Consider the following 23,119-nt stretch of genomic DNA (forward strand, 5'->3'; position numbering starts at 1 on the left):
TTTTGAATTGGACAGCCTTGATTTTGTTACTGGCCATGCTGTTTCCTTTTTTTTTTTTTTTTTAAAGTTTTAATTTAGATTCCGGTTAATTAACATACAGTGTAATATTAGTTCCAGGTGGACAATATAGTGATTCAACACTTCCATAATCACCTGGTGCTCATCACAAGTGCACTCCTTAATCTCTCTCTCTCTCTCTCTCTTTTTTTCCCCTTACCTGTACAGAAGCCTTTTGTTTTGATGAAGTCCCACTAGTTTATTTTTGCTTTTGTTTCCCTTGCCTCAGGAGATGTATCTAGAAGTTGCTATGGCTGATGTCAAAGAAGTTAGTGCCTGTGTTCTCTTCTAGGATTTTGATGGTTTCGGGTTTCACATTTAGGTCTTTCATCCATTTTGAATTTATTTTTTGTGTATGGTGTAAGAAGGTGGCCCTGTGTCATTCACCATGTTGCCGCCTAGTTTTCCCAAACACCGTTTGTTTAAGAGACTTATTTCCATTGGATATTCTTTCCTGCTTTGTCAAAAATGAGTTGACCGTGCTATTGTGGGTTCATTTCTGGGTTTTGTATTCTGATCCATCGACCTATGTGTCTGCTTTTGGGCCAGTATTATACTGTTTTTGATGATTACAGCTTTGTAATACAGCTTGAAGTCTGAAATTGTGATGCCTCCAGCTTTGCTTTTCTTTCTCAGGATTACTTTGGCTACTTGGGAGCTTTTGTGGCTCCATACAAATTTTAGAATTGTTTGTTCCAGCTTTGTGAAAACTGCTGGTGGTATTTTGATAGGGATGGCATTAAATGTGTAGGTTGCTTTGGGTAGTAGAGATATTTTAACACTATTTGTCTTCCAATCCATGAGCATGGGATGCTTTTCAATTCTTTCATCAGTGTTTTATCATTTTCAGAATATAGGTCTTTCACCTCTCTGATTAGGTTTATTCCTAGGTATCTTATTGTTTTTGGTGTAATTGTAAATGGGATTGATTCCTTAATTTCTCTTTGCTGCTTCATCATTGGTACGTAGAATTCTTTGCAACAGATTTCTGTTTGTTGATTTTGTATCCTGAGACTTTACTGAATTCGTTGATCGGTTCTAGGAGTTTTGGGGTGGAGTCTTTTGGGTTTTCTATATATAGTATCATGTCATTTGCAAATAGCAGAAGTTTGACTTCTTCCTTGCTGATTTGGATGCCTTTTATTTCTTTGTGTTGTCTGATTGCTGAGGCTAGGACTTCCAGTACTAGGTTGAAGAAAAAGTGGTAAGAGCAGACATCTCTGTCTTATTCCTGACTATAGAGGAAAAGCTCTGTTTTTCCCCATTGAGGATGATTATTAGCTGTGGGTCTTTCGTATACCGCCTTTATTATGTTGAGGTATGTTCCCTCTAAACCTACTTTGTTGAGGCTTTGTATCAAGAATGGATGTAGTACATCCATTTGGACAAGTGATTTTGGACAAGTTACTTAATCTTTCCAGGTTACATTTTAGTTTTTATGTCTACTCTAAAAATCAGATATAATATTACCCACTTCAGAGAATTGCTTTAAGGAACGAATTACATATTATATATGAAACACCATGGGAGTGGGCATTTATTAAGCACTCACTGTTAATGACGTCACCCTCCTTTTATTAGTATCACACTGATCCTGAGTTCAAGCCTGTATTTCCTTGAACCCCTGTTCCTGGCATGTAACTTGTGTCTTTTCTATCAGGTTTGCAACCGTGCGATATGATCAAGGAGCCAAGAACATTCGGAACCAGTTCATGCACCTGACAAACTACAGTGTGAATAAGAAGAGTGGAGACTATGTGAGGTACTGGCTGCATGCGAGCCGGGCGCCAGGAAATCAGTTTCACGTGCAGGTGCCGGAAATGTGGAAAGTCAACTTGTTGCACTCCATTTATCTCCATGGAACTTACAGGAAGCTGTCGTTTAACGTAGTTTTGAGGCATACCTGCTATTGCTTCTCCGTTGCTTGCCCAGTTACGGCGTCCCCTTTCTCTACCAAAATAGGCCTTCCCACATTTCGTCTTCACTGTCTTTCCTCACTTGACTTAGGGGTGGGAATTTAATAGGCATATGGAACTTTTTAGAAGACAAGAAATGAGGTCATTTCAGCACTTGGCAAAATGTATCAAACGCTTAAAAAATATTGGTATCCTTTGACCCAGCATTTCCATTTCTAGGAACTTAACCTTAAGAAATAACAAGACATGTACACACAAGATCAGAGAGAAGAATGTTCATGACTGTACATTGTCAGGTGGAAAAAGCAGGTTACCAGACACTACTTATAGTTTAAGTTCTTTTTTGAATCTATAAGATAACTAAAGCTGTTTATTTTTGCTGAGGGAGAGAAAATGTAAACTAGGAGGATATATACCAAAATGTCAACAGCGCTTAACTATAGTGGATGAGATTATGGGTGGGTGACTTCTGTTTTCTTCTCTGCACTTTTATGTATTTCCTAAAATTTTCTAAAGTAAATGCTTGTATGATCAGAGGGAAGAAGAGTTAGGAATAAATTAAATGAAGAAAGAAATGAGGCCATCTCAGAGAACGATTCAGTGGAAGGGAGTACCAGCACAGCTGTGTGGAAACATCCCTTCTGCTCTGTTTTCTTTCATCCTGATAATTTTGCCAGAAAGTGGAAAAATAAAAAAGAAACCCAAACAGTCACTTTCTACTCAGACTAAAAATAGGTGTCTAGAAAGTCCAAGGAAAGAGAGAAAAAGACTCTGGAAGCGATGGCATAGTTGCCAAGGCTGTGTAGATTTCACGGAGTGTCCTGTGACCAGTGTTTGGAATTGACGATACCCTGTCGTTCACCCTGGAAGATGAGCAGACATGCACCCAACTGGTGGGTGGTGGGGTGGTGGTAGGGAATGAGGGGGCATCTGCAAAACACAGTTTCCAGACGCAAGACCTTTCCAGTAGTCATGACAGTGTACCCCGTTTGGCAGTCTGCTGCTCTGGTGGTGGGGCACTTCACTGATTTTATTGTCGCTCTCACGGATTCTCCCTTCAGCGATACCTCGGAGGGTATCCAGAAAAGCTGTGTGGAGAGCTACCACTAGAGAGGAGAGAGCCTGCTTCAGATGCTAAAGCAGTTTCATGCTAGGTTAGCTCATTAGAATGTTATACTACGTTAGTTCACTAGCCAACCAAGACTCAGTTCTGGTCTCAAAATGGCATTAGAAGTTGTTTTGTGGGCTCATATGACTTTCACCTCAAAGACTAGGTTAGCAGCCCCAAACGTGTCCTTCTGTTCACGTATTGTGGCCACTCTTAAATCGTTTACATCCTTTCACACATTGCTTCCACTCGTGATACATAATAATTGTTTGCTTAAGGAAGAATTTGCTGCCTTTTCCCCTGCCCACCCCCCATAAGAGAAGCTATATGCATTTTCATTAAAAAATAAATCAGTGGTAGAAAGGGATATATGACAAAGGGACTAAGAATAGGTGCTGAGTGGAGGTCCGCAAAGGGAATGTTTTCCTAAAGATTAAAAGGACAAGTATTTGCAAAAAAAAAAAAAAAAATCTGGTTTCTACAGCCAGGCCTATTTGCACGTGTGACTTCGGTCCATTCCTTTGTTTTAGTTGTGATGATCCAGAAGTGGAGGATTATGGGAACAAATGGAGCATGAGTGCCATGCTTAGGTATCTGAAACAAGAAGGCAGAGATACAACTGGTGAGTACCAGGCCTTTTTCCTTTGTGATCTCTCTCTTCTGTATAACCTCACTGTGCCTCTCAGCATGCATCGTTCTCTCTAATTCTGGTAATGTCTCTGAGACTTCTGACAGGGTCGTCGTTCTTTTTGTTGTTTTGTTTTTAAATTTTTTTTTAATGTTCATTTATTTTTGACAGAGAGAGAGAGAGAGAGAGACAGAGCATGAGCGGGGAGGGGCAGAGAGAGAGGGAGACACAGAATCGGAAGCAGGCTCCAGGCTCTGAGAGCTGTTAGCACAGAGCCTGACTTGGGGCTCGAACTCACAGACCGCGAGATCATGACCTGAGCCGAAGTTGGACGCTCAACCGACTGAGCCATCCAGGCACCCCAGGGTTGTTGTTCTTGATGTTGATTTTTCCTGCCCTATAGAAGATGGAAAACAGGCTTTCTGTGACACCACCCCCCCCCAATCCCTTTTCTTGTTTCTAGTTTGGAAGGCATCACTTTGTCCTTTAACCTTTAGTGAATTTATCCTTCTTGAATGTTGAGCTGCAGACTGAAGTACTGTCTTCATATTGGCCCTGAGTTCAAATTTTTCAAAGTTAATCTGCCTCACTCATGTTGAATTGGGGAATGAGCAGTGTCAAGTCTGAGTACAGGGCTTGGAATCAAAATGGACACTACCGGCTGAGCCTTGAGCAGAATGGGAAACAGTGTGCAACAAGGCTCAGCTCAGTCCACAAAGGGGAAGGGTGATGGAGAAGCCTGAGAAGGGGGAAGTAAGGCTTCTTTTCCATTCCATGTCTGTCTTTTGTCATAGGATGCCACTTCAGTACAACCCCTGCACCCACATTCTTGACCGTGTCACCTTATTCATAGATAATGCCTTCTCCTGGAGTACCTATTTGCAAGACCTGCCACCCGGAGACTTTTTGGAATGAGCACATGTGCTTTTACAATCACACCGTGTTCCAGAACCCAGTTTTTCTACTCTGTACATTATAGTGTCTCTTCCTTCTTCTTCTTCTTCTTTTTTTCTTTTTTGTAGCATTGATGGCCCATGTGGAAGACCTGATTATTAAGACTATAATCTCCGCTGAACTAGCTATTGCTACAGCCTGTAAAACCTTTGTTCCTCACCGCAGCAGTTGTTTTGGTAAGGAGACTCACGAAGCTTAATATGTTGTGTGAAAAGGGGCTTGGGAAGTTGGGGGGATCCTGGGGTAGAGAGGCTCTGTGATTCTACAGAAGTAAGAATGTGTGTGTGTGGCGGGTTTTTCTTTCTAAGCTCAGGTGGCATATGAGGGCCCTACTAAGAGGCCAGTGGTGAGCTTAGTTGGAGGTCCCCTGAGGACTCACAGGCTTTCTGTGCGAGAAGCAGGGATTGGAACTAAAGTGTGGGTCTCTCTGTCAGAGCGCAATCAGAAAAAGCCTGCAATGGACTGTACAGGAATCCAGCTCTAACAAATATATTCCAGAGCCCCTTGGCAGCCAGACTGGGAACCGTTCCAAGAAGCTCTGGCTGGTACCAGTGTGTGCTTTCTCCCAGTTTCCAATGACTCCTCCTTTTTGTTTTAGTCTTCTTTCTAGTGGGTTTCTGCCCCCCCTCCCTTTTTTTCTCCTCCTCTTCCTCCCTCCCTCCCCTCTTCTCCCACCCTTAACTCCCTGATTGCACAGAGAAGGAGTAAGAAACAGTTCACAACTCCTGGATCAGGAAGCCTGTTGCCTACTGACCCACTGGCTATGACTGGCACCGAGGACACCTGCGCACTTTGCTTTCTGTGTGGATGTGAACTGTGTAGTGATTGCCAGTGTGTCTGTAAAGTCAACTAGGCTTTCAGCAGGTGTTAGGCTTTGTTAGTAAAACACACTAGGGTTGTTGCTGGGGGGATAATGAAAGTAATACAGTAGTAAGGATATCAGAGTCATGGCTCGCTCGGGAGTCAGGGTAGCAGGAAAGTGAAGAACACGGACTTTAGAGCCTGACGGACGGAATTAGTGTGAAAGCCATTTGCACCCCTTACTTGCTTTCTTATTTTCAGCAAGTTACGCCAGTCCTGTTTCCTCCATTGTAGAATTGTACTATCTCCCAAGGATACCAGGAAGATCAAATGAGATGATGTATGCCAAGCACTTGGCCCAATGTCTGATCCTCAATTTGCACTCAATAGAAATTATTTCTTTGCTGTTTTTATAACTAGAATGAGTAATTCTTGATCTCTTTCACGGATTATCATAACAGTCTGTACTTGAGAGGCAGTAAACAAAGGGAGGTGTTGAGACCAGGAACAGAAGACCGTAGACAAACCAAGACCTGAAATTATATGAGAAAAGGAGAGGTTGTGGTATATTTTCTAAGTATAGACGTGTTCATGTCCTCTAAAACCCTTCATGGCTCTTTAGGGTTAACTAGTCAATAGAAACTTGATAGGACTTCCAGGCTTCTAAGTACCGGACCACAGCTGAATTTTCTAGAATTCAATTTCTCCTCTTACACCTTATAATCCAGCTCTACCACCGAGCACTCCATGCCTTTGTGCCTCGGTATAAATTCTTCGGTCCTGTCTGCCTGGCACACTCCTGTTCATATTCTCAGACTAAGCTTGACATTGTCTCTTCTAGGAACCCTTGCTTAACAAAATGCCCTGTTGTGCCTCCTCTCTCATGCTGTTCTGTTGTGTTCTTTTCCTCTCATATTGTGACGTTTTGTTTACACATGTGCTTCCCTGATAGTCTCCGAGCTTAACTTCTCGAATGTCAGTAGTCTCTCTCTGTCTCCCCTTCCCCTCTCATCCTCTTGTGGCCAAACCACACCTTACACTGACTCCCTGGACCTGCCAGGTCTTTCCCTTCGCCTCTGCCCTTTGCACCTGCTTTATCCTGCATCGGGAATCTTTTCCTCGTGTTCCTTTACTTAATAGATCACCGCCATCTTTTCAAGATGAAGTCAAGTATCATTTCTTTGGTGACGTTTTTCCTAAGTGTTCCAGTCTGAGTTAGCCCCCTCCACCCGCAGCTTCCCATGCATAATCTGCAGTGGTACCTGATTGTCATCTGGTACCCATTTATGTGTCTGTCTCCCCTCCTGGACTGGAAGCTCCTTGTAGACAGCAGCACCGTCTCCCTAGTTTCTGCTCCTCTTGTGCATAGTGGTTTTTTTGCTCTTAGGAGATGTTCAAGAAATGTTTATTGAACATTGGTACTTGCTTTAATTGCCTTTTGGTGGCCTGATAGTAAGCTTCTTAGTAGATCTGGTTTGGTAAGGGCCTAGAGCTCTTAGCGTTAATTATAAACTGCTTGAAGAAGGGGTGCATAGAACATATCTTCCAACTTCAAAAACCTCATTGGATTAAAAAACTAAGGTTTCTTTTCCACATCTACTTGGCTCTTATACGAAGCTTAATTTCTTCGTATAAAAATCTTTGTTCTTTTTGAACAAATTCTCTTTGAGAATTTCCGGAACTTAATGGCAGTAGAGATTCCAATATGAAATAAGCAGTGACTTTCCCTGACTCAGTGAAATACCCCTAAGTCCATTTCATCATCTGTGGGTCTCCTTTCCTCCTCTTTGCTTTTATTCCGTTTTAATAAAGTGAGTGCATCTGGAGTTTTTTAAGTTGTTGACTGTCTTCTTGGCTTTTGTGGTTCTAATTCCACTTCCTGTCAGCCCTGGGATTTTGTGTGCTTCGTTAACCTCTCCCCCATCAGGTATGATTTTGTATGTGTGCGTATATTTGTGTGAGTCTCTCTGGCTCCCACTTACTCCTACTAACTTCCCTTGGGATTTGAGTTACAAGGAATAAAACTGTTTTGTTCGTTTTTTTTTTCTTTCTTTCTTATTTGTTTTAGAGTAAACAGGAATTGAGAGCTTCCCAGAAGAATTTGGCTTACACAGAGCGTTGGTGCTTTTAGAGGAAGCCAGTAGTCCAGTGATGGGGTTCACTATATTCTTTTAGTTGTTTCGCCCTTACACATTATGAATGTTGGCCAGGAGCATTCCAGTACTATCTAAGTGTTTCTGTCTCATGATTTCTTTCCTGCTCCACCATCTGTGAAGCCCAACTGTGCTTTTAGGTACTTCTAATATTCCCATTCATTTGTTTATTTATGCATTTAACTTATTTTCAGTCCATGCTCTGTGCAAGGCATAGATTCTAAGCAATTATTCCTCTCAAACCAGATTTTACATGGGATGATATATATACACACATGTATGTATACACACACACACACACACACACATACACACACACACACCTGCATTATATTATTGTCATTTCAATGTAGACTTAGTAACCTTCATAAACTACTTGAAACTTAGCCATGTAATGCCTTCTCATAGATTTGTACATCTGGAAAGGACCCCAGAGAACAATTAGTCCATATAAAGAAGTTGGGGCCTGAGAAACTAAGAGCCTTGCCCTTGGTTCCAGGGCTCACGAGTAGAAGAGCCCACGTGAAAGAGACCTGGCCTGGAGGGCAGGGGCCCACAAGATGGTTGGCAGGCAGGTCACCTTGATCATTCCTTGTACTCTTGATTTACAGAGTTTTTGATGCCCCTCCCAATAAAATAGATTGCTGGCAATCTAATTTTTACTGCCCTCAAGATTGTAAAAATACGGTACCATGTGAAATATATGAGTAAACAGCCACCCTTTAAACGTGCTTAGGAAATTGGCACTGTGACATAACTGGCAAGGAGAACGGCTTTTTTGACCAGTTGGAGAAAAACAGCCCAAAGCAACAGGATGTTAGCTGTCCTTTACAGATGCTGCTGCTGACGGCAGTTTTATCTATGTGTGTGAGGATGGCTGAAGTGACAGGCTAAGACCCCGGCCCTCTCCAGCCTGGGATCCTCTGGGCCAGCTGTCCGTGCCACTTGTAGAGCTGGCAAGGCTGGCTTTGTTTAGGGCAGAGACCGGTAGCATCTTTGCTCAGGACAGTCCATGCTCAGTACACCTCTTTGTTGAATGAGCGCTGGTTTGGCTTTTCATTGCTGTTGTTCTAGACCATTTTGCGGGGTAAGCCGACAGTCTCAAAGGGTGGGTGTCGATAAATATTTGTTGAAGGGAGGAAAGTGGGCAGCATACATTCCTCAGTTACGTAAACTGCTTGACCACCACCACCAACATCGTAGTGAAAGTCAGCAAACAGTTCACTTTGTGGTTTAGCCCATGCTCCTGTTCAGGTGGGAAGAGAAGTTACCGTAGAAAGTAACTCGGGAGAAAGTACCTACTGGTTGTTAAGCACTTTTCCTTGGTTATTCCCTTTAGCCCTGTTAACAGAGTTTTGTTGGTATTTATTACCCATGTTTTATAGCAAGGAAAAAAGATCTGGAAAGGTCAAATAATTTATGCTAGGTTGTGCAGTTAACAAATGGCCAAGCCAGGTTTGGGATCCAGGTCTCCTTGGCCCTTTCTCCACTCACGTAAAGACAAGTTCTGATGAGCCCAGCCACTTTTGGCATGCCCCATATCCTGGATTCTCCTTCTGCTCTCCTGCAACTAGATCTCGGGAAAAATGATATCATTCTTTCTAGCAGATCAGGCCTGAAAAAGGCACTCTTCGGCTCTAATCAGCAGTCCTGAATCCTAGATACTCCTTTCAAATCTACCTTTACATATGGTAGCCAGATACCATATTGATTTATTGGACTAGTTAACAAATTGGCTCTGGGCTTTTTCTTTTATTTAGTTCATTTTCCTGTGGGATCTTGATCTGTTTTTTTCCAAATTCTCCTTCTGGACCCCAGATAAAGACTTCCTCCTTAGGTTTGCAACTCAAATCCAAAGCCAAGGTAAAAAGAATTTCCTTTATACAATAGCATTTGACTGGCAGTGTGGACTGGCTAATGTCAGCACTTTCCACTGCCTCAGGATTACAGCTCCAGCTGGGACTTTATTTCTGGGGAGGGTTAGTGGATTGATTTCACAATTAGTGGTGTGCCATGTTTAGTCATCTGTTAGCCCTTGGATGCGTTATTATTTTCTCTATCAAATCTTTTTTCTTCCTCCCTTCCTAGACCACCTTTTATCAAGTTTTTTCTTAATATGTCTTAATATGTAAAAACCTTAATAGGAATGTCTCTTATTGTCCTTGTGGTTGGTAAGCTTTATTATGAATATTTCAAGTCTTGTGGCCAGGGTTATTTTGGGGGAGTAACTGCAAATTACTTGTCTTTTTGAAAAATTTCTACTCCTGAAGCCAAGACTACACTGTATGTTAACTAACTGAATTTAAATAAAAAAATAAGGGCGCCTGGGTGGCTCAGTGGGTGAAGCATCCGACTTCAGCTCAGGTCATGATTTCACAGTCCGTGAGTTCGAGCCCTGCGTCGGGCTCTGTGCTGACAGCTCAGAGCCTGGAGCCTGCTTCAGATTCTGTGTCTCCCTCTCTCTCTGCCCCTCTCCTGCTCATGCTCCGTCTCTTTCTGTCTCAAAAATAAATGAAAACATTTTTAAAAATTAAAAAAAATAAAAGATAAAAAATTTAATTGTCAAATGCTTTTCACTTTTTTTTTTCCTCTTTCTTCTTATCTTTTCTTTATCTTTCTTTTAGTATTTCTTGATTGCTTCCTAGGTGCCTTTTATGGTGCAGGCTGCTTGTAGTATAATGATGGGTAAGACATGGCCCTGCCCTCAGGTGGTGGGGAGGAACAGGCAGGAGATCACAAAAGCGGTACGGGTAGTAGAGTGACTCAGGTGCTCTAGGAACACACAAGAGCTATCCGCAATGCCTAGGGGAAGCCAGGGAAAGCCATGTCTACCAGAAGGAATACAACATGCACAGCGTCGTGTCAAGGCAGAATATGGCAGTTTGTGAAATAGAAGCTCAGTGTGACTGGATGCAGCCTGCATAGGCTGGGGCGGCAGGAGTTGAGGTCACGGAAGCAGATTGGAGCCCCGTTCTAGAGGACTGACGTGTAAATTCCTCCTGGAGACAGCAGGCAGCGACTGGAGTGTTTTTTTGTTTGTTTGTTTTTGTTTTTTTAATTTTTTTCAACGTTTTTTCTTTATTTTTGGGACAGAGAGAGACAGAGCATGAACGGGGGAGGGGCAGAGAGAGAGGGAGACACAGAATCGGAAACAGGCTCCAGGCTCCAGGCTCTGAGCCATCAGCCCAGAGCCTGACGCGGGGCTCGAACTCACGGACCGCGAGATCATGACCTGGCTGAAGTCGGACGCTTAACCGACTGCGCCACCCAGGCGCCCCGCGACTGGAGTGTTTTGAGCGGGAGGGCAATAAGATTGTTATTACTCTCTTTAACTTTTATCATGATTTGACCCAAAGCTTTGGATGACAGAGTAACAACAAAGGGAATACTGTATACCATGACTAGAAGTGACGAATTTAAAACCCTTCAAGTACCACCTGACGTCAAGTATCTGTTGTTGGGCCAGTTCACAGCCTATCTCTATCTGACTATTAGATTTATGTCTTAGAAATTCCGACAGGCATGTGGAGAATGGACTGCAGTGGGGAGAGACTAGTCCTAGGGAAACAAATGGGAAGTAAGAAGTCTGTGGTGATAATGTACACTTAACCACGTGATTCAGCAGTCCCACTTGTAGGTGTTTCCCCAAGACAAATAATGTTATGTGTTCACACAGATACCTGGATATGAAGGTTTATAGCACCTTTGTTCATAGCCACCAAAAATTGGAAGCGGCCCAAATGTCTGTGAACTGTTGAATGGATAAACAAGTTGTGATATATCCATAACATAGAATCCTACACAGCAGTACAAGGAATGAACTACACTGTTGATACATAAAAACATAGATAAATCTCAAAAGCACACTTCTAAGTGAAAGAAGCCGCTCTCAAAGGTTCATCTGAATGATTTCCTTTATTTGACTTTCTGGAAAAGGCAGAGATCAGATCAGTGGTCGCTGGGGGGATGGGGAGTGAGAATTGACTGGAAAGGGGGGCACTGGCGTGTCTGTGGTAGAATTGTTCCATATCTTAATTGTGGTGGTGGTTACATGACTACATACGTTTGTCAAAACTCATCGAACTATAATTTAAAAGGGTGAATTTTGTTGTATGTAAGTGATACAGTAATTTTATTTTCACAAACTTGTTTTAAAACAAGAAACAGTCATAGGTGGATGAACTTCAAAAATGCTGATTGAAAGAAGCCAGACTCAAAAAAGTATATACTGTATGCTCCCATTTATATGCCATTCTAGAACGGACAATGAATCTATGGTGAAAGAAATAAGAATAGTGGTTATCCAGGGTTACGATGAGGGGAAGCAGGGTATTTACCAGGAAGGGGTATGAGGGATCTTTCTGGGATGATGGAAGTGTTCTCTGTGGGTTGATATGAGTGTGGATTACGTGGATGTATCCAGTTATCAAGCCTCATCAAGTTGCACACTTAAGATCTGTCTCTTTCATTATATGTAAATTACATCTCAAAAGAGAATGTAGAAGCCTGGATTAAAGAGAAATAGAGAAGAGGTCTGGTAATGTGTAGGTTTTGGGAGGTGGTGAAGAGAGTGTTTCTAGCTTTGGAGACTGGTGGATCAGGCCACCATTTTCCAAGGTGAAGAATAATGGGAAGCCAAACAGGTTTGGGGAAATACAACAAGTTATATTTTGTTGAGTGTTGAATACTCCTGGGATATCCTAGTGAAGTTGTGTAGAAGGCAGTTGTGGAGTTATGGATTTGGTGTTCAGGAGACACTTGACTAAAGATATAGATTTGAATGTCATCATCATAATGTTAATTGCAGCCATGAGAATACATGAGATCGAAGAGAAGTAGAATTGAGAAGGAAAGAGCCCTGAGGATGCCACCCTGAGCAAACCTGCCAGTGAATAGCTGGGCAGAAGAGAAGGAGTGAAAAGAGGAGGAGAATCAGAAGAGAGCAGTGTCCCGGAACCAAGGGAGAAGAAAGTTCCAATAAGTAAGGGGTGGTCAACAGTTTCAGATGTTTGGGCTTAGCAGTAAGGTGGTCTTTGTTGATCACAGTGAGAACAGTTACTGCTTTAGACAGCGGGAGCAAAAGCAAATTCTTATGGCTTGGAGAACGAACAGGCATTAAGAAGGTTAAGGCAGCTAAGTGTAGATTGCTTCTTCAGGAAGCTGCATTCAAGAAGTGGGGAGATAAGGACACGAATGTGAAGTGGTGATGGAGTCAAGCTGCTTCTTACTAGTCACACATATAATTCTCAAGTTTGTTTGGATTTGGCTGGGGGCTGAAGGAAATACGTCTCATGAAAGGAAATTTTCCTAAGGAAACATTGTTGATCGAGGTGGTAGCACCAGTCCTTTGAAAATACTTGCTTTTCTGTTATGATGGGGACCACACAGAAGAACAAAGAACGTAGTTCTCAGAGTGGGCAAAGCCTAGCTTGCCCACACCCTTTAGTGACAGGAACACTTGGTGTATCTCATCCTGGACACTGAGTTTTTGAAATTCTAGACCCTGCTGCTAAAACACACAGTATTAAAAGGGGAAGTTTAATATTCTCAGGACAGCATCCTTCTTACCTTTTAAAATCTTCCATGTCCATAGAAAAGACCGATCATAAGTTAAAAGGGTCATTATGAGGACTTTTGTAGCCTGCCAAAGACCGAAATTATTTTTCTTAAGCTGAGTTGATTATTGGAAGAGGTCAACCTGATACAAATGCCCTCTTTTCACTCCATTTACCACCCTTACCCAACCCTCCCACTTCCAGCTCCTCAGGTGAGCTGGGCTTTGCACTGTGTCGTAATGCCACCACATACTCACCCACTTTGAAATGGGAGTAGATCCAAGCCTCGTGCGTGTACAGGTGCCGTTAGATCCAAAACTGATTTTGCGATTGTTTAGCCCTGATGGGTTTCATTCACCTGGGTAAAAATTTAGCATGCCCAGTAAATGGGTGTTGTCTCTCTTTGGGTTATTTCATTTTATTTTTTCTTACTTTCCAGAATGTTGGTTCTCAGCCTTTCTGCTGGGATTCTTGGAATTTGCCTCTTAATTCAGGAAATAGTTAAGTAAATGTGCTGGCTGTTTAATGCAAGGTGTCTAAATAACGGGTCTCACTGATTCTCATTCGGATTTCAGTTTTCCTTCATTTGTGGTTCATTCTGCAAATCTGTGGTTCATTCTGCAGAGCTGGTCAACATGGCTTCAGGCATTCTTACCCTGTTCCTCGTGCCATTATTATTAATAATATTAGCATTTTATGAAATAGTTGAATCCTGTGCTACTGCTTGTGTAATGTTAACATGGACTTGTGGATTTTGCAATTAAGTCTTCCTTTTTCAGTGCCTTATTTAGTGCTGTATCACAAAAGACTCTTTTTTTTTCAGATTGAAAGGGGAATATTCTGTGGGATGATTGAAGATTAGGTAAAATATTCAGAAGAATGGCAACTTTTCCCGAGAGAAAAATTCAAATATGATGTCTACCTGAATCTGTACTGCATAAATAGGGATTCTGGATATAGGTGTATAGAGCACACAGGTATTGAGAGATGGTGATTAATAGAGAAGATCCGAGGGGTGAAACAATGCGAAAGAAATATCAGAGAGAGAAATGACTTCTCCAAGTTCCTCAGTGAATAAATGGTAGAGTCCTGAGAAGGATCCAGGTCTCCAGATTCCCCTTCTAGGATTCTTGGTCCCATAGCAGATTTTCTGTGTTCAAAAGACCATCTGTGGCACCGTCTTTTTTTAGAAATTTACATTTATTTTTCTATGTTATTGAGAGTATTGAGGAATGGGAGAATCCTTTTTGAAGTAAAGACGTTTGTTTCAAAATGAGTTTCTGGAAGATACCTGGATGTGTTCTGTAGATGTGAGCTACAGATGTGAGCCTGTGACCTCTGACTGAACTGTAAGGAAGCTCATCTTTTCTCTTGGAAGGAAGATGTAGATTATTTGAGGGACACGGAGTAGGAAGTTCGAGAATGAGTGGATCTTCTGAAAGTCAGATATATTTCATATATGTATACCAAAGAGGACTGTGGAGAGGGTCTCATTAATAATAATAATAATAATAATAATAATAGTAATAATAATAGTAAAGGCTGCTAGCTGAGTTTCCATAGTTAGTGTCATATTATCCCTGCATCCTGGGAGAAAAGGTTCTTGCTTTGCTCTTTGCAACAGATGAGGAGTTAGGGAAAGAATCAGTAAAGAACCAGAAACCATGGAAATTTGGTCTCTGGCTCCCTCCCTTTTTTAATAATATTAGTGGTGCAGGGTGGCTCGTCACAGTCTTCTGTCTTTCTGTGTTGAGCCAGTGTATTTTCTGTCTTCAAAGAGAAATTGAAACCATAGGAGAGGGGAAGAATAAATGTATTTTACACTCAGATTTCTTCTTAATCTAGGCTGCCAAAGCAAGATCTTGGTGTAGGAAAATGCATTGGAAGGGCCCTAGAGAGAGTCCTTCAGTAGATTTTTCTGTTTTCAGAATATGACGGGAGGACAATCCAGAACAAACCTAAAGTATCATTGATGTTCGATGCACTTGTTGCATTCCTGCTCCCAACACTTTTTTTTTTTTTTTTAACCCGTAAGCACAGCAGAATCATGCTTGCTAACTTTTAGAGGTCAGGTCACTTTCTGTGTAGAGCTCAGGAATATCAATAGAGTGGATGATAAAAAGTGGAATTTTATGACATTGTCTCATCTCTAGAGCTTGATTAATTTCTCTGGAACTTGAAAGATTCTCTGCTCCTACTTCCACTCATTACTTATACTCACCAAATTTCTAGGCCTCTGGTGGGGGTTGATTGGATTCGGTCTTCTAGGATCTTTATTCAGTTGTGACATAGAAAATGATCTTGTGTATTGTGTTATGTTGTATTTCTAGAACTCTATGGCTTTGACGTGCTCATAGATTCTACTCTGAAGCCATGGTTGTTGGAAGTAAATCTCTCTCCTTCTTTGGCCTGGTAAGTAGTCTGTTCCATCAACTAGAAAAGGACAGACCTTCAATGAGTAACACTAAAATACTTTTTTTTTTTTTTTGGTCATTTCTCTTGGCACAAGATTTTTTTTTTTTTAACCCTAGTTATTAGATAGAAATGACTAGAATTTCTAAATTTGAGGGATTTGTGACACATGGTTAAAGTCCAGATGGCAACATGAATCCCTATCTTACTATAGTCGATTTGTGATCTATGTTTACTGTCTTCTTGAGCTTCCAACGGATGCTTCTTGTGAACCTTTTTATTTCCAGTTCTCCCTCTCTCGCCCTCTCTCTCTCTTGTTTTAAAACGTTGTAGGTGTTCTGCTAAGGCTAAAGAAATGCATGAGGTATTATATTTCCTTTATTGCTACAGGTTTGCACAGACTCAAATCCGCATATACTATAAAGGTATAGAGCTGGGTCTAGGGTAGGGGGTATGATATTTGGTCCTTTTATCATCTGTGTTCTGGTATTCATCTAAGATTAGACTCAAAAAAACTTCAAACAATCTTACAATTTTTGTAACCTACCTGTTGTTTAAAAGAAGGAAAGAAACCTATTTTTTAAAACCAGAGAAGATTGTGCTTGTATCTGCAGCAGTAGCCAGAGTTTCTGTCAGCTGTACGCTTCTCTAGACAGCTAGAGAATCCTAGAGATTTATGCTGGAGACCACCCAGTGGCTGCATTTTTAAGGATGAAAGATGTTGGCAAAATGCCAAGTAATCAAATAAAGACAGATTGACTACTTCATGGGGTGGGAATTTGGCTTAACCCCAATAGTAAGGTATAGAACTAGATGTTACAGATGATTCAGATGTTGGGCTCCTCTTATGTTAAATCACCTCTTTGCAGATTGCCCAGCAAGGTGCATCATACAGTGTTAGAGATCCCCAGAATGATGCATTGGTCCAGCAGCCAAAGTAATCCGGTTCATGGAGGAACACCTCAACACCAAAGCCAGCGTGGCAGTCGCTGCCACAGGGAGGCTTCCAGCTTTTAGTTCATATTGTTTCTGTTTCCATGTGGGTTCCTGCTGCATCATCTGGTGATATTTTGGTATAACTGGTATTTTTCTGCCCTCGTTTGCAAGCCTACAAGCTTAAAAAGATTGATTTAGAACAGAAAATGAAGGCTTAAAAAAAGTGCAAAGATTACCCCAGTTTCTTCTCTTGCTTGTGAATGTGATTTGACTATTGCAGCAGTAAAAAATAATTTGAATGATGGGCATACTTATAAAAGAACATATTAAAAGGCTAAATCTCTAAAATCCACAGTGGTAATGAAGCAGTATTCTTGACTTGTTCACAATTTGATTTGCACAAGACCTGCTGGGATAAAAAGATTGCGTGTCAGGGAACCAGCTTTGCTGCTGGACCTGCCTTACAGGGGATGAGGGTAGCAGTGGGCTTTTATTTCTAGTATTTTTGCCCAGACTTCTTTTTCTTTTTCCCTGGATTTGATGTGCTTTATTGTGTTGCTTCTCATCGACATTTGGAAACTCTGCTCTATTGGGGCCCATGAGGAGGAGCTATTCTGTTCGTCTATAACATCGATTGCCCTTTCTTTCTCTGTTCTATCAGTGACGCACCTCTGGACCTAAAGATTAAAGCCAGTATGATTTCAGACATGTTCACTGTTGTAGGTGAGTAGTAGCGTTTTCTGAAGGCTCCCATAAAAGTTAACCAGAGCATCCATTTTTGTCAAGCCTCCTAGGTGTTAATGACTGGCAGTTCCTAAGCCATGCTGAATGTTTTGTACTAAAAATTATATTTTCAGGCAAGCGCTTCTAAGTTCCTGCTCCCCCTGGCTCCATCCTGTCCTGAGGCTGAACCACAACTAGGGCTGAGACCTAATTCCTGGGGAACAGGAATTCTGGGCCAAGGAAGAGAATTAAGCGAAGGTCTGGAGAAAGTCTATTTTTCTCCGAGCCGAGGGGAGTGCAACTCACTGAAGAAGTTTGTTACAAAGGAGACTGGCTATATTTCCATTAGACGGCCTCTGCTGGTGTCCACATGCTCCCTTCTATAGTACTTAGAACTAAAGGCAGCCCGGGGAAGAAATCCCTTTTTGAGTAGATAAGTCAAAACTTTGAAATGGAGGTGGGCTGTCAGGTGGGTATAGTGTGGGTTTGTTGTTTTTGAAGTGCTCTAAAAAGGCCTGACAAAATATATCTGAAATGAACTAGTACTTGGTGTACCAGCAAATGCAGTAAACCTTAGCTACTCTAGACTCCTGGGATGGGAATCGGCTTCTTTTTAGGAAGTGAAAGGAGCTCACACCTAATTTCTTAAGCCTATCATAGATAATCTAAGAAGCCTACTTTGGAAAGGTGCCAATAGACCACCTTTGGCAGTTCCAGAAGTAGATCTTGTAATAGGACAGGAATCCTCACTTGCTTCTGGATTCTCCCAGTAAAAACAACATTATTTTCCAGTCACCCTCTAGGAAGCTACTCTAAAATAATTTGTTTTTATAAGCACTGTGTGTTTTTAAATGGTGGTTTGCACTTTTACTCTAAAGCACATCAGCAATCCACATCTATTTTTTCAATCAGATTCAGCTCCCCAACAAGGAAGGTTGATTTACCTGCATATTTTCCATTCTTGTCCTGTCCAGTTTCGGTGGTTTGGAGTTCAAGTGGAGTGTGTATATGAGAGAGCCATGCCTGTTCCTCCTGAGGATTTATGACAGTGCAACTGAGTTTGTATAGCTAAAGAAAAGGTGCAGTTAAACCTGCTAATTTTGTGGAAAATGGCGGGTTTTAATGTTTCCCATTCCCCATTCAGGATTTGTGTGCCAGGACCCTGCCCAGCGGGCATCAACCCGGCCAATTTATCCCACCTTTGAGTCTTCCAGGCGGAACCCTTTCCAGAAACCTCAGGTAAGCAAATTCAGCAGCAGGGAGCCCAGTCAAGGCCTATTGGAAAGTGGTAGCTGAAGTAAACGAGTGAGCCGAAGCACTATGGGGATGAGGTCACTTAAGAGCACGAAAATTTGGGAATCATTCCAGACAGGAGGCTGTTAGATTCAGCTGTGGCTAATAGCATATGCTTTTAAACCAACTTCTTCTCTGCTTTTTGTTCTTCTTTTCTTTCGCCTTCTTTTTTCAGTATCTCTCCTTTTTTCTTTTTCTTTTTAAGAATCCCCTGCTTTTTTCACCCAACTGATTAGGCTCATAAACAAGGCGCAGAGAGGGAGACTACAGATTCCTAGTCATTATTCTGCTACATTCTTTTTGATCTTCAGGCTAGCTTTGTAAAGAAGATGCTCGATTGAAATAACGTCTTCTCTACAAGTGATTCTCTTCAAAAGGAGCCTCAGTGATCGTGAGGTGTTAATTGAGGTTAAATGAGATAAATGCCTACCATCCGCTGTGCCTGTCTGTCTGAAAACATCACTTGATCGGGGCATCGCTCCAGGCTTTGTGTCCTCTGCATTTGTGTTTCAGTTAAGCCAATCAGCTCATCGTTCTGTCTGTCATCGAACCCATCGCTGCCTGTCTAGACCTGGCCAGTTTCCACTTCTGTTCTTTGCCTTTAACATTTCTTCTTATCTAAAAGGTCTACCTTCCTCCTCTCTTCCCATCTGGATTGATTACCTTGCCTGCCAAGAAGCTTAGAGATTGTTTCTTCTTATTAAACCCATCCCACTCAGTCAAGACCTCTGTTTTTTATTTCAGTATTATTTACTTGTTGTCTATTGCATGGTGTGGCATTCATCAGTTTGTTGCTTTTAAATTATCCGGTGCTCCTCTGCTAGATTGTAAGCTCTTTGAAGGCAGAAATAGCTGCTTCTTCCCCGTCCCTTCCCCTCTCCTTTTCTCCCCCCGCCCCCCCCCCCCCCATTTATTTCTCCTCCACTTTTCCCTTTTCTTCTCCCTTCTCCTCCCACTCCTCTTTCTCCTTTTTTTCTTTCGCTTGCTGGTCTCATTTCAAGTAGTGCTGTTTGTGTTTGCCAAGCTCATCACTCCTACTAAACAGTCATACCTCTAACTTTTCATTAGAACAAGGTCTGCACACTCAAATGCCGTTAGGGGCTGCAGGCAGACAGTGTACATGAATAAGAGGGCCAGGTGTACAATACAGCTGAGAGGGGCATGACAGTGGTCGACTGAAGTGTGTGCCCCAGGTGAAAAGGGGGCAGCTGCCTTACTGATGTGCTCTAGCTGATCGTTGCCATGCATGAGTGTGGGCCGCGTGTTGTCAGACCTTCCTACTGTCAAGAGGAATCAGAAATCTTATTTTAAAATATAGTCCAATTAAAGAAGAAACACTTTGCGGACCAAACATAGCATGTCTTTGAGTTGGATTCAGTCTGTGGGCTGCCTGCCTGTGACCATCTGCTCTAGGATTATCCCTTGTTAGTATCAGAGTTGCGATGTGGGACAGGGCGTACTGAATTTCAAGGGGTAGTGTCAACTTGCATTAGAAGGGAAACCAGGCAACAAGGTTTTAAAATTTTGTTTTTAATGCTTATTTTTGAGAGAGAGACAGAGAGACAGAATGCGAGCAGGGAGGGGCAGACAGGGAGACACAGAATCCAAAGCAGGCCCCAGGCTCTGAGCTGTCAGCACAGAGCCCGACGCGGGGCTTGAACTCACGAACCGCAGGCTCATGACCTGAGCCGAAGTTGGACACTCAACCAAGCGAGCCACCCAGGTGCTCCAGGCAACAAGGTTTTAAATCACAGATGTCATTTAGTTTCTATTAAGAAAAAGTAGAAGATTGTTTTCTTTGGTGTTTAATAAGAAAAAGTAGAAGATTAACTGAGGTGTCCTTTGCAGACCGTCTCCTGGCGTATCAGTGGCAAGAGCCACAGAGTCTTGTGTAAAGGATTGCGGATGTTTCTGTGCGGCCTTGCAGAGTTTCTGCCGATTTTACTCTAGGCACAGTTGTATGTCAGTCTTGGATGAATTGACCCCTTTTCTTAGCTTGCCGCTCAGCTTCTATTGGCCACTCTTTGCAAATCGTAGAGAATCTGTTTGCCTAACTGGTAGGTCATTGCATGACTTCATCCATAAGCAGCCTGCAGGACGCTTATTTAAAGGGGGAAGAAATCGTAGGTGCATTATAGGTACTCTGGAACCAGTTTATCAGGTGGAGTAGTTAACTTCAGGATGCGACCGTAGGATTGTGCTCTCGGTGCTGCGGAGATGAGACTGTAGTGGATACACCAGAGGAGAAAGTGGTGGGAAATACAATAAATGCTCTAGTCTAACAAGCACGAAGTGTAGAGCTCTTGCCTTTGGTGCCTGCTTAGAGATTGTTTTCTCATTTGTGAGATCATAGATGTAGGAATTGGAAAACCTAGGTACGTTAGGAGAAGATGAGGCTTTATTCCGTTTTTCTGTCTTTTATAGCGTCCAGTGTCTGCACAGTTTCAGTCCTCAAACGCCAAACAGGTAAGTTCTGGATCATTTGGAGACTTCATTCAGATTCTTATTTCCAGTCCCCAACCGGAAAGCCTTTTAGCTTTGTGCTTTCACAGTACACGTTTTGTGCACCTGCTTTTTGACCTTGAATAAGATAGAATTAAGTGCTAATGAACGTACAGAGGTCTTTCCAGATATAGGATACAAGAGTAGAGGCTGCAGGAATTTATGAATCCTCTTTTCCTGACAGTGATTGTGGTGTGATGGAGGCAGTCAGGTTTAAATGATGAACAGAATATTCTGGAAAGGAAATATTGTTCACAAACACTCTTTCTTTTCTTCAGATGTCTTATGAAATGTACCGTTGTTGGTAGCTTAATATTAGAATCATTTTCACATTGGGTATCGGGCTGCATTTGATTGTACTATTTCTTTTATGTGGTGATTTGCAGTTTTATTAATCCTAGAAACTGCCATAATTAGTGTCTGAGATGCTGCCTTTAAAAATACAGACAAAACATTGTGTCTCCAACTCTTAATGAATAATAGTATTTGCTCTCTTACTGTCCTTGTTAGCGATATTTGAGATTAGCTGTCATTTTCTTCTGTGAAGATCTTTTTTTTCTTTTACACATCTTTTTGAAGTGATTGGGTAGCAGTGGGGGTGGCCGCTCCTGCTATTTGATGTTTTGAAATGAACGCTGTCGATGTTTCCTACGTAAGCGTGCCACTTGGAACTAGTAGTCCTTCAGCAAAGAGCTCCATTGTATTTATTTTGGCTTTTGTCCTCTCTGATGCAGTTTCTGGACAGCTTGGGAGCTTAATCTGTAACTTGCATAAGCTTCTGCTTTTGAATTTCTCTCCATGGTTTGTATGAATCCAAGAAGTGACAAAAAGACTTAACGGTTGTCTTGTCTAGTGTTTGGTAACTGGTTAATGTGGTTCCATAGTATGAATTTTGTGTTCAGTTGGTAGGATTTAAAACTCGGTGATGTTTAGTGTCTTGTGTTTAGCAGCCACCTGAGTGTGTTAGCTGCTCTCCATGGCAAACAAATAGAAAAACAACAACAACAAAAAGTCTCCAAAGCTGTTGACTTCAAAGAGTTTACATTCCAATACCTTTTAGGGATATCTAATCAATTTAAGGAGAACTTTAAAAATGCTTAATTCATAATCTTCTGCATTTGACTCCAAAGAAGTGTCTTTGGTATGTTTATTCTAACCTTAATTTCCCTTCACCATTTTAATTCTCTTCTGTCTGGCTCGGTTGCTTGAACCCTTGTAGGTTGCAATAGCCTGTGTCCGAGCAAGCGAGCGAGTGAGGCCTCTTCCCTCAGGATTGTGTGTTTGAACACTGCTCGCCTGACACAAAGCCTCTCTAGCTTTACTCAGCCTATCTGATACATGTTGAAATCTTGGACTCTTCTCGTTCTTTGCAGTGTTCTATTTTGTCACTGTCTTTCTGTTAATGAAGCCATCTCAGCTCCACAGTAGTTCTGACAGAGCCAAGGGAAAAACGAACACAAGTTCCCTGCTCTGGCCACGTACACTTTGTTAAGTTTTCTTTTTCTGTTGCTGTCAGATTGCAAAGTCACCGTTCTTTGCCTGTCGTCTGACTATTCCTTTTTAATCCATTGTCTCTTTCTACATTTCTTCCTTCCCTTGAATGCCTGTGGTTCAAATTTTCCATTCACCAGAAACTACATTTCACTGTTCCAAGGCAGATGGCATGGTTTTGTGGAAAAGACATGGACTTTAGAGTCGGATAGACTCCGGTTCATACCAACTAGCTGTTAGACCTTGGGCAAGTTCCCTTACATCTCTGAGGCTTACTGCCCACGTCTGTCTGATGAGGATCATAATACATACATGGAGGTATGGCGTGAAAGAAATGATAAAACATTGGGAAAATATTTGGGAGAGTTCTGGACACATACTTTACCTTGGACACATAGACCCCTTCACACTTTTCAGTCTATTGATTTTCCTTTCGCCCATTTGATAGGTAGTATCTGGTATTACTTTGATATTCTTTCTGTAGCCATTCTTTTCACATTTGCTGTCATCCACAAATGCAAATTACTTTATATTTATTTATTTATCCATCCTCCCAGACATCAGTGAAGATTCTAAGGAATGCTTAGTCA

At 41.9% G+C, this 23,119-nt stretch overlaps 1 protein-coding gene across 23 annotated transcripts in view; it reads left to right on the plus strand.

Annotated features, from left to right (window-relative positions):
* TTLL5 (tubulin tyrosine ligase like 5) overlaps positions 1-23,119 on the plus strand; it is a 289,301-nt gene that overhangs the window by 54,739 nt on the left and 211,443 nt on the right. For 19 of the 23 annotated variants that reach the window (XR_009264632.1, XR_009264633.1, XM_058739730.1 and 16 more), the window contains 7 exons: positions 1,718-1,819; positions 3,612-3,703; positions 4,732-4,839; positions 15,503-15,584; positions 17,182-17,243; positions 18,388-18,482; positions 20,961-21,002. Coding sequence is in view for 21 of the 23 variants with exons in the window: in XM_058739730.1 (XP_058595713.1) it covers positions 1,718-1,819; positions 3,612-3,703; positions 4,732-4,839; positions 15,503-15,584; positions 17,182-17,243; positions 18,388-18,482; positions 20,961-21,002 (583 nt within the window). In the remaining 2 variants the exon portion in view is untranslated. The remainder of the gene's footprint in view (positions 1-1,717; positions 1,820-3,611; positions 3,704-4,731; positions 4,840-15,502; positions 15,585-17,181; positions 17,244-18,387; positions 18,483-20,960; positions 21,003-23,119) is intronic. The other 4 variants (XM_058739739.1, XM_058739729.1, XM_058739737.1 and 1 more) reach the window with 1 other exon arrangement.

The sequence above is a fragment of the Neofelis nebulosa genome, chromosome 7, assembly GCF_028018385.1.
Source record: "Neofelis nebulosa isolate mNeoNeb1 chromosome 7, mNeoNeb1.pri, whole genome shotgun sequence".
Taxonomy (NCBI): Eukaryota; Metazoa; Chordata; class Mammalia; order Carnivora; family Felidae; genus Neofelis; species Neofelis nebulosa.